This window comes from Vombatus ursinus, unplaced genomic scaffold (assembly GCF_900497805.2).
Source record: "Vombatus ursinus unplaced genomic scaffold, bare-nosed wombat genome assembly UNPS02009205.1, whole genome shotgun sequence".
Lineage (NCBI taxonomy): Eukaryota > Metazoa > Chordata > Mammalia > Diprotodontia > Vombatidae > Vombatus > Vombatus ursinus.
The window spans coordinates 28,929,437-28,940,683 of NW_020948983.1; the positions used below are offsets into that span (position 1 = coordinate 28,929,437).

General features: G+C 46.0%; 1 protein-coding gene across 1 annotated transcript; it reads left to right on the plus strand.

Annotated features, from left to right (window-relative positions):
- The first annotated feature begins 2,467 nt into the window (after window positions 1-2,467).
- RCCD1 (RCC1 domain containing 1) lies at window positions 2,468-10,580 on the plus strand. Its single transcript, XM_027851431.1, has 7 exons — window positions 2,468-2,681; window positions 3,936-4,359; window positions 4,461-4,582; window positions 8,340-8,435; window positions 8,622-8,792; window positions 9,172-9,201; window positions 9,714-10,580. Exons 1-7 carry the CDS (start codon window positions 2,468-2,470, stop codon window positions 9,860-9,862), a joined length of 1,206 nt encoding a protein of 401 aa, XP_027707232.1. The 3' UTR covers window positions 9,863-10,580.
- The last annotated feature ends 667 nt before the right edge of the window (window positions 10,581-11,247 follow it).

Below are 11,247 nucleotides of genomic sequence, written 5' to 3' on the forward strand. Positions count from 1 at the left end.
TGGGGCACTTTCTGATTGGTTGAAGGACTATCCACAAGATCTTGTAAGTCCTCAAAATCTCCTTGTTCTGTTGTGGAAGACTAACTCCTTAATCCTTTCTTACATTTATCTATTTATCTACACACACATATATGTATTTTCTCTTTATAATATACACATTTAAGTGACAATAGATCCCCTTATTTTTTAGATGTGGAAACTGGGGGAAGAATTAAAATGTTTTGTGAGAAATATCCAATACATGAGTTAAATGTTTTATTCATAAATCACTATAAATTCAGTTTCCTGATTTGAAAATAAGGGGTCTCTTGTGTATTTCTAAGGTACTTCCAGGTCTAAGTCCTATTTTGATAATATCCTATAATATTAAGATTAAAGGTCTTTTCCACCACAAACCCTAATGCATTGTGGTCCATTCCAATCCTTTTTTTTTTTAAGGACAGAGTTCACACCTATTCTGTCCTTATGAGGGAGGTACTAGTGGATTGGTGTGCCGGGTCGCGGCCGTGCACTCTCCTCCTAACAGGAGCAGGCTGCCAGGGTCACACCTACCAGTCTTCGGAGCCCACCTGGATAAACATAGAGACCAGCCGATCAGGAGGCGCAAGCACTCGAACTTTACTCAGAGACCATCACAGCAAGGCCAAGCAGGAAAGCAAGAGCAGGAGCAAGGGAGCAGGAGCAAGAGAGCGCTCCGATCCCTACCTCCCTTATATACCTTCCTAGCCCCTCCTCCTCAGCCTGCCTACTAGTGATTGGTTGTAGGATCAGATACTGGAAGGGGATGTCTGGGGTTAGCACTGCACCAAGGGACAGGACATGACAAAGGAAGCTAGTTCTCTGCCGTCCCACTCCCACGTGGCACAGCCCCCTGCCTCAGGAGCACAAGCTCTGGTTACTTCCTAATATCCTGTCCCTGCCCCATCTTGCCACAACCCCCAAGTGGCATGTAGCCAACATCAGACAATCCCTCACACCTGCCCCATCTTGCCACAACCCCCACGTGGCACGTAGCCAACATCAGACAATCCCTCACAGATTGGCAATAAACATGACAAGGAATTTAAGTTATTATTTGTCCTTCATTCTCAAAGAGGACCATGACATCAGGAAGGTGATGTCACGACTTGCAAGTTAATTGGATTTAAGTGAGGGAGGGTTATGCAAAGTCACCAGCCTCTCTCTCCTCTGGAGCCATCTGGGTCCAATGGCAAGAAATAGATCAGGATGACTGGAGATGGTCCTGGATGCAGTGGGCCTCGGCCTTTTAAAGTTAAGTTCTGTTCCAGGTCTCAGTTTAACTGAGGCAATGCCCATTCAGTGGTTAAGGCTAGGTAAGAAATGGGGCAGAGAATGGCCTCTTTTACCTAGTCAAAAAATCAAATCAAATCAAATCAATCTGGGAGGGAAGACCCTCAGGGTTTCTGGCCAAAACAGAAACAACTGCTATTTACACTCACTCTGAACCATCAGAATCCAAACAATGACCAAGTAACGCCTGAGCTGGGACTATTGTTGGCCAATCAACGAGAGCCAGAGTTATGTGGGATTTTTAAGGCATGGTCCTTAAGAAAGCAATCTAACCATTAAATCTGAAGATTGCCCTCTATTCCAGGTTTCAGCCATCAAAGTTTATATTCCTTGCAGATCAAAGCATATTATTTGCTCTTTTGTTTTGTTTTGTTTCTTCTTCCTTGTGGTTCTTCCTATTGGTTGTACTTCTTCTTTACAACATGACTAATGTGAAAGTATGTTTAATATAAATGTAAAAAAGATTTTTATATTCCTTTGTGCAGCACACCAGCAGGTAAGGGTATAGGTACCCTCTGTGGACAGAGGAAGAGGAGGGAGCCAAGGAATTTAACTACTATTCCTTGAACGCATTACCTCTTCATCTTTCTACTTCTTATGTTTTAGGGAAACAAACAGGAGAGTCATTTACAGCAATTTATGTAAAATGCTTATTTTTTTTTAATAATAGCACGTAGATTCCAGAGCTGTGAGGATCAAAATGAGATATTTATAAGGCACTTTGCAAACCTTACAATGCTATTATGTTAGCTGTTATTATTTATACCCAATTGTCACACTGCAGTGATTGTTATTTAGGTTATTAAATATTTCAGATCAAGGAAACTTGGGTCCTGAGTGGTAAAGTCATTTGCTGAAAGACACGAGGCTAGTTATTGGAAGAAATTTAAATGCGTAGAAAATTTGCACGTGTAATTCAATTTTACTTGCTTTTTTAATTTAACAAACACTATGTTCCGACTCGATGCAAAGCGCTACTCGGGTAAGGTATTACAGCTGGAGGGGATGAATGTTCTCATGCGGCCCGGTCGTTAGCCCTAAAAAGTAAACTCCAACCTTAGCCCCGCCCCCCGGAGCCCCGACTCTGGGTGAGCCGGCGCGCCGCTTCAGGACAGCAGAGGGCGCTGTCGCAAGCAGGCCGGCAGCTCGCTCCAGCATGGGGGCCCCGCAGCGGTCCGGCTGGTTCGGGTTTGGCTTCCGCGGCTTCGGGCAGGCCCTGGGCTCCGAGCGGGGGCCGCGGAGCAGCCTGCACGGCCCCGAGCCGCTGGTGCTGGAGGACATCGGGGAGGGAGACCCGGAAAAGGCCCAGGCTGCGGTCACTGACGTCCACCAAGTGCGGCCAAGCTGGAGCTTCACCGGCTTCTTGACTCGTGAGCTCCCCGCACCCCTCTCGCTCCTCCTTCCCCTTCTCCCCTCCTTCTCTCCTCTCCTTCCCCCTCCCTCCTCCCTCCTCCCCTCCCCCTGCTCCTCCTTCCCCTCCCCCACCCTCCCTCCGCCCCTCCTCTCCTTCCCCCCCTCCACTTCCCCGTTCCCCCTCTTCCTTTCCTCCTTCTCCTTCCTCCTCGTCTCCTCCCCCTCCTCCTCCTCCTCTCTACTCTTCTTCCCCCTCCTCCCTCTCTTTCCCCCTCCCTCCTACCCCGTTTCCCCTCTCCTCCCCTCCTCCACTTCCTCTTTTCCTCCCACTCCTTTCTCCTTCCCATTCTCGTTCTCCTCTTCTCCCTCCTCCTTTCGCCACTTAGGCTCTTTCCCCTCCCCCTCCTCTTTCCACAGCCCACTACCTTCCTGAGTCTTGCAGCCCCAGAGCTTCCTCCCCATCCGCGTGCTCAGCCCATCTCGGTGCATACCGGTACGCACAGCCCTCCCCCATCCCAGTAGGCCCACCTCCATCTAGGAGCACACAACTCCATCACACACACATCCACACATGTACACACATCCCTGTGGTTCCACTCCATTTTTGGTAGGTGGAAGGCAGCAAGATTTCCCATGCACTTTCACACAGAGATTGGTTGGGAAATTATCTTGTGGACAACTGGTCTCTAATGTGCAAATCCTTAGCTGGACCTGTACTTTGAAGTCATATTTGGTCCCAAAAATATCCATGGAAATACTGATTTGTTGCACTTGTTATGGAGTCAATGCAAATACAAAATAGGTTTTTCGGAAAACAAACAAAACGCTGATTTGTGTGATGCTAGACTGGTAGGTTTTATCAGTTCATCTAGCAAATCATAAAATAGTAATTTCTGAAGTTTTATATCTGGATGGACAGGGTGAAGAATAGATAAAAGATGGGGTAGTTCCAGTTCATATTTAAGTTGTAGGAGGGGAACAGGAAATAATGGTGGTGTTACAGAGTGACCATCATAAGTAAGTTGTGGTAGACGGATCACTGGGGATAGACAAGTCTGCAGGTGTCATAATTTTCTGGGGAAATCTCTGCCTGTAGAGTTCTTTAGTTTTCATTTGTACAGCATGTGGACATATATACCTCATCTCAATGTGCACAACTCCACCCCAGTGTACACGACCCAGAAGGCCCAGTGCAGTGTACTCTCACACCCCACCTCCAGGGTACAACCCCCAGGCGCTAGCCCTAGGTGAGGATGTTTCTTCCTTTCCAGGAGACAGGCGCCTAGTGCTGTCAGGCTCTGTGAACGGCCAGCTCTCTGGCTGCAGGGACGCCATGGCCTCAGAGCAGCATGTGCTGGTGCTGCGTGTGGAGGTGGAGGGAACCCCAGCGGAGGTGCAGGCCTGGGCTGCAGCCTCTGAGCTGCAAGGGGAGCCCCTGTGGACACGGAAGATCCTGCGTCAGGGAGGCCGGAAGAAGGATTCTGGCTCTGGGGACCAGGCTGGAGGTCATGGAGGAAGCCCCCTGGATCCTGCTTTGCTACCCTTAGTTCCCGAGCCAGGGTGGTATGTGAGCCCCAGGCAGCCTTTCTCGCAGCCCCTGGCCCCTGAGCTGAAGGCCCGCCAGCTGGTGCTGGGGGCAGAGCATGCCCTGCTGCTGGACGAAACGGGGCAGGTGTACACGTGGGGCACAGGCAGGTAAGTGGAGGAAATCTGGTCAGGGTGGGGGCCCTGAGCCTGAAATGGGCAGCCCTGAGCAGAGAGCTCTGAAACCCCAGTGCCTACCTCTCTTTGCTCAGACTTGGGCAGCTGGGCCACGGGGCCCTGGAGGCAGAGCTGGAGCCCCGACAGGTGGAGGCGCTTCAGGGCCTAACCATGGCTCAGGTCGCAGCTGGCGGATGGCATTCTCTCTGCGTGAGTGGTGAGCTTCCTCATCCTTGCTCCTGTGGTAGCCTGGGCCCCTTCTCTCAGCCCAGTTACAGATCTCCTTGGGGGTGGTGAGTAAGTGGTAGTAAGCCCTTGGACAGGGCCCTGGAGAAGGGGTGTTGTCCAGGCCTGGCCATCAGCTAAGTGTTTATTAAGTGGCTATCACTGGCCCACTGGCCCACTGTGAGGGATACAAAGATGTTAAGTTGTGGCCTTCTCCTCTCAAGGATTTACTTAGTACTTCCTCCGTACTTGTTAGTGAGTTATAGCCTCATCATACAGGAGGAGGCTACTCCTTCCAACCTGCAGGTTGCAGCTCTTTCCAGCCTTCCCATCCAGTGGGATTCCTATCCCATCCTTATCTATGCCTCTGTCCATGTCTTTGGCAACTAAAGGAGATACAAAACCAACTCACAAGCCAGTCATTTCCATTGAGCACAATCCTCTGCACATATTGACTGCCAGTAAATATTAGTTCAATAAATTAATGAATAATTGTGGAATGCATTAAATGCTAAGTTGTATAGTATCACTACCTTGTCAGCCTTAGGATGCGAGGTAGGTAGAGCACTGGAGGAAGACCTGAGTTCAAATTCAGCCTCAGATACTTAAATAGTTGCACAACCCTAGGTATCCTAACCGCTGTCTGCCTCAGTTTCTTCAATGGTAAAATAGGGTTAATAATAGTACCTATCTCCCAAGGGTGTTGTGAGAGTCAAATGAGATTGTTTTGAAGTGTTTAGCACAGTTCCTGGCACGTAGAAGGTTTAATAAATGCTTTTTAGGTCCTTCTTTACTGCCTGTTCTTGACCCTTGGCTCACTATAAATTTGTGTTACATAATTTCAAGTGGGGCCTAACTGCATCCAGGCAAGCCCTTTATGCCTCCCTAATAGATTTATATCTCACTCACCACAATGGCTATTACAAACTTTTATCCCTCTTCAAGCTTCCCAATGCATCCACCTTCTCTCAGCTGAGGACCTGGCCTCAATGTGAGGCCACTCAATAAGGAGTTATTCTTCTTTCCTCCCTTAGCCCACGTCACTTAGACATCTTGCCCCACTATTTTTTTATGTTTCCCATGACCTATCCAGGTGCACCTTTGATCTCATTTCCTCTGATCTTCTCCAGTAGAGTTCCCCCTGTATCTTCCCCATTCTCTCTCCAATCTTGTTTTTCCCTGACAACCAGCTCCTTCTTTGCTGCCTATAAACTAGCTCTTATCTCTCCCATCCTTAAAAAAAAAAAAAAATCCACAAGTCATTCCCCAATTGATAGTCAAAGGATATGAACAGAGTTTTCAGATGAAGAAATTAAAGCTAAGCTATCTATAATCATATGAAAAAATGCTCTAAATCACTATTGATTAGAGAAATGCAAATCAAAACAACTCTGAGGTACCACATCACACCTATCAGATTGGCCAACATGACAAAACAGGAAAAATGATAAATGTTGGAGAAGATGTGGGAAAATTGGAACATTAATGCATTGTTGGTGGAGTTGTGAACTGATCCAGCCATTTTGGAGAGCCATTTGGAACTGTGCCCAAAGGGCTGTAAAAATATGCATACCCTTTGACCCAGCAGTAGCACTTCTAGGAGTGTATCCCAAAGACATCATACAAATGGGAAAAGGACCCACATGTACAAAAATATTTATAGCAACTCTTTCTGTAGTGGCAAAGAATTGGAAATTGAGGGGATGCCTATCAGTTGGGGAATGGCTGAACAAGTTGTGGTATATGAATGTAATGGAATACTTTCGTGCTATAAGAAATGATGAACAGGTAGATTTTAGAAAAACCTGGAAAGACTTGCATGGACTGATGCTGATCGAATTGAGCTGAACTAGGAGGACATTGTACACAATAACAGCCACGTTCTGTGATGACTAACTTTGATAGACTTAGCTCTTCTCAGCAATGCATGGATCTAAGACATCTCCAGAAGTCTCATGATGGAAATGCTGCTTCCAGAGCAAGAACTGGAATTTGAATGCAGATCGAAGCATACTATTTGCTCTTTTTTTCTTCTTCTGTTTTGTTTTGTTTTTTCTTTCTTGTAGTTCCTCCTATTGGTTCTAATTCTTCTTTACAACATGACTAATGTGAAAATATGTTTAATAGGAATGTATATGTAGAGCTTATATTAGATTGCACTCTATCTTGGGGAGGGGGAAGGAGAGGGAGGGGGAGAAAATTTTAAACTCAAAAGCTTATGGAAGTGGTTTTTGAAAAATAAAAATTAATTAGTTAAAAATTGTTTTAAAAATGTTTTTAAATCCCTCTTGATCCATCCAGCCTTAGTTAACATCCCATTCCTCTTCTGTTAACTCTTCTAAATTCTCTGTAGTTTGACTCTTACTATATTATTCAACTGAAATTTCTCTCTCCAAAGTCATCAATCAGTCTTCATTCTTATTGATCTCTCGGTATCTTCTTTCCTCCATAGTTGTTCATGACACTTCTGCTCAGTTCCGTTTGCTGGGTCTTTCATCAGGCCATATTCACTAGGCAGGCATGTCCCCTAAGGCTCTGTTTTGGGCTTTATCGCCTCTCTTGGTGCTGTCTTGTTGAGCTCATTGGCTCCCATGAATTCAATTACCATCTCTGTGCAGATAATTCTCAGATCTCTATGTCTAGCCCTAGCCTCTCTGTTGGCCTATAGCTTCATATTACCAAAAACCACAATTGCCTTTTGGTCATCTCAAATTGGATGTCCTGTAGGCATCTCAAAATTCAACATGTCCAAAATACAACTCATTATCTTTCCCCCAAACCCTCCCCTCTTTCCAAATTTCCTATTGTTGTTGAGGGTACCACCATCCTTCTAGTCATGGCTTGCAACCTTGGTGTGATCCTCAACTGCTCACTTACATTCAACACATTCATTTTATTGTCAAGTCTTGTTGTTTCTACCTTGGCAGCATACATACTCGCCCCAGCCCTCATCAGCTCACACTTGTACTATTGCATTAGTGTTTTGGTCTGTCCCCACTCTAATCTAGGCTTCACTCAGCTACCAAGGTGATTTGTCCCAACTTTCTCCTAAATTTGTCCTGGTCTAGTCTTGTTTGTCGCCCCTAAACTCCATTGGCTCCTATTACCTCCAGAATCCAATATCAAGTGCTGTTTGGCATTTAGACTTTGGCCAGACTTCACAGTCTGGCTCCTTCCTACCTTTCTGGGCTTCTTACACTTTCCTCCCCTCTGTGGATCCTCTAAGACCCAGCTGCAGTGGCCTCCTGGATGTTCCTCAGACAGGACATGCCATCTCTCAAAACTCTTCTTTATCATTGACTGTCTCCCATGCCTGGAATGCTCTCCTTTCTCACCTCCCCCTCCTGACTTCTGTGGAGACTCAGCCAGAATCCCACCATTTTTAGGAGGCAGTTGGGGTTAAGTGACTTGCCTAGGGTCAGTCACATAGTGAAGGCTTAACAAATGCTTGACTGACTGTTGGCCAACTGATTGCGGCTAGAGCCCACCGCCACCCTGCTAAGAAGTCACACTGTTCCATTTACTTTCTATAAAAATGCTAGCGCTAAGGGGCAGCTAGGTGGCGCAGTGGATAGAGCTCTGGTCTTGGCATCAAGAGGACCTGAGTTCAAGTTCGGCCTTAGACACATAACACTTAACTAGCTGTGTGATCGACCCTAGCAAGTCACTTTACCCTGATTACCTCACCAAAAAGCAAAAAAAAAAAAAAATGCTAGCACTAAAAAGCTTTTTTTTTGTCTCCCCCCCAGAGGCTGGTGATCTCTATATCTGGGGCTGGAATGAATCTGGGCAGCTTGCACTGCCTTCCAGAGCCATAGCAGAAAGAGAGAAGACAGTGGCAGGTGGTAAGAGGTTACATTTTAGTATTTGGCCCCTCTCCCTCTCATTCTGGTCCTCCAAGATGCGTGTCATTATAGCATCCCTAGCCAACCTCTCACTGCAACAAAATTTACACAGCCCCTTTAGGAGCCCTATGCTGCCTTTGCCATTGATCTACTCAGTAAACTGAGAATTGCTTGTTTGTCCCTGAGCTTCTGGGCCCTGCTCATGCAGTCCTGAAGCGAAAATACCAGCCACGGTTGGGGATGGAGATCCTGCTCAGTTCATATCAATTCAGCCTTTCCCAGCATTCCTGGATCTTCCCAGTGGCTCAGAGGTCAGCACGGCCAGTTGTGGATCCCGACACACAGCTGTGGTGACACGTAAGTAAGGCTGGGCCTGGGGTTGGTTGGTGACTGTGGCACTAGCTAGTTTCATCAACCCCAGGCTGAGATAGTAAATGGAGGAAGGTAATCAGCAAAGGCTGATTAGTGGCTGCCAGTAAGGGTAAAGTCCTCTTACAGGACTAAGCCCCTTGTCCAGGCAATTTTCCACCAAAGCAAACAAAGCACCAACCCAGCTCTATACCCAGGCTTGGTCTGTTCACTGTTGGCCAGGGAGAACTCACCTGTTCTATAGTTTCCTGACATCTTGTCCATGTACATGATTCTCAGGTTCTTCGAAGGCGTTAAACTCTTGGCTAACTGTTAAATGTCTTTACAAGGTGTGGCGACTGTCTCACTTTTGTTGTTTCAATTGTAGGAGATGGTGAACTCTATACTTGGGGCTGGGGTAAGTAACCTTACCTGCAGAAAAGTCAGGGGAAGGAGTGTTGGAAGAATTCACGTCTACAAAAAACAAAGGTGAAGGGTGGAAGACCAGTGTTTATTATTGGGGAGGGGGATCTAGGAGGTCCATCACTAAGTCCTCTGGCCCTGAAGACTACATAGTCCCCAGGAGCAGAGGAAAATATTAGAGGAAAGGCAAGGAACTCAGAGCCAGCAGGCACTTCCTTGTGTGTGTCTTCAAGGGACATTAGAGGAAGGCTAGAGAGGTAATCCTTTCAGGAGTGCCACGTAAAACCCTTTGGCTTTTCCCAGGTGTTTTCAAGTACTTCCAACCACTGGAATTGCTGGGGTTTTTAGGTTTCCAGAGTTACCAGTGGTAACCTGAAGTAACTCCTCCTGTTAAGGGACTGCGGCAGGGGTGGGGAGAGGGGGAGTGAGTCATTTCCCCAGAAGTAGCAGGGGCTGTGAGGTTAGTGAGAGGGAATGGCAGAGGGCATTTGTTTTTGTTTACTCCAGGTAAATATGGACAACTTGGTCACAAGAATACGGCCAGTTTGGATCAGCCCCAACGGGTAGACTATTTCGCAGACAATCTGCTCCACGTGGAAGCTGTAATCTGTGGCCCATGGAACACTTATGTGTATGCTGTGGAAGGGAAGAACTGATCATCTAGCCAGCTGGACAAAACCACATTGTAGCTGAAGAATCTGAGTCATTTGTGTGTCACTATGTCTTTTTATAGGTGCAGAAAACAAATTAGGGAAAAAAAGGTGGAAAACCCTTGTCCCTGTTTATATCTGTATTGGTATTGGCAATTATTAGCAAGGCAAGAAACCAACAGGTTGGTTTGGTGCATGCCTAGTTCTAAGTTACCTCTAACCCAACCCTAAAATTTGCTTCGTTAAAAATCCTGAAAACAAACTTTCAGGTAAAATAATTCAGGTCTTTTAAAGTTACCTTTTATCTTTGGCAGCTTTGAAATGCTAATGACAGATATGTATACCTTTTAACTTTAGCATTGAAAAGCTGTTACAGTTCTATACCACCTACCCAGCCATACCTTGGATGGTTTTAGCATTCAAAACCTAAGTCTCTGGTGATGCACCCTTCTACACTTAAAGAGACCAGTTTTCAAAACCTTTACAGCTGTGTAGAACCTGTTGAGGCTGACATTCCTTTCCTTCCAATCACCAGGGGCACTTCCCAGGAGAGTAAGGCCTGAGAGAGGGGGCTCTGTGCAGAAAAAGATGTTAGATACATGGGAGGAAATGAAGATGTTTTGGCTGTCCTTTTGAAGGTTGGAAGAGGGAGGGGGCAACTAGGTGCCACAGTGGATAGAGCACTAGCCCTGAAGTCAGGAGGACCAGAGTTCAAATCCAGCCTCAGACAAAACATCTGACACTTATTAGCTGTGTGACCCTGGGCAAGTCACTTAATCCCAATTGCCAAAAGGAAAAAAAAAATTTGGAAAAGGGTAGAAAGTATTCATGAGAAAACCAAATCAGTTGAGGCTGAAAAAGAAAAAAGACAAACCACAGCCCCCCCCCTTCCCCATTCTTATTTTATAATCAAACAGCTTACTTGTTATGCATCAATATAGGGTCAGTTTTCATCCTAAATGTCAGAATATCAAACTCATGGTGAAGACTTTCTGGGTTCTAGATTAGGAACTGGACTCTAATATTTACTTAGACTTGGGAAGTACAGATATGCTTGGGGTGAGGCGTACTCTCAAAAGGACAAAAACCTCGACACTTTCTACTTTGGAGATGTTTCACATCTTATTTTATTGAAATTTTACTTTTTACTTTCATGTTATAATTCCCAACCTAATAGACCATTTTTCAAGGCATAAGGTAATGTGGTATATTTTTGCCAAGACCAGGGGAAAAAAATGTGGAAAGTCAGCAAGCATGGGACTTGTGATCCTCACCTGTGTTTAGTAGCGATTTCCTTTAGATACCAAGTATGCCCCAAGGGTCCCAGGAAAGTCAGATTACTTGTTTATTGAACTATAAAGTAGATATCTGTGGCACTGCGCCCCCCCCCC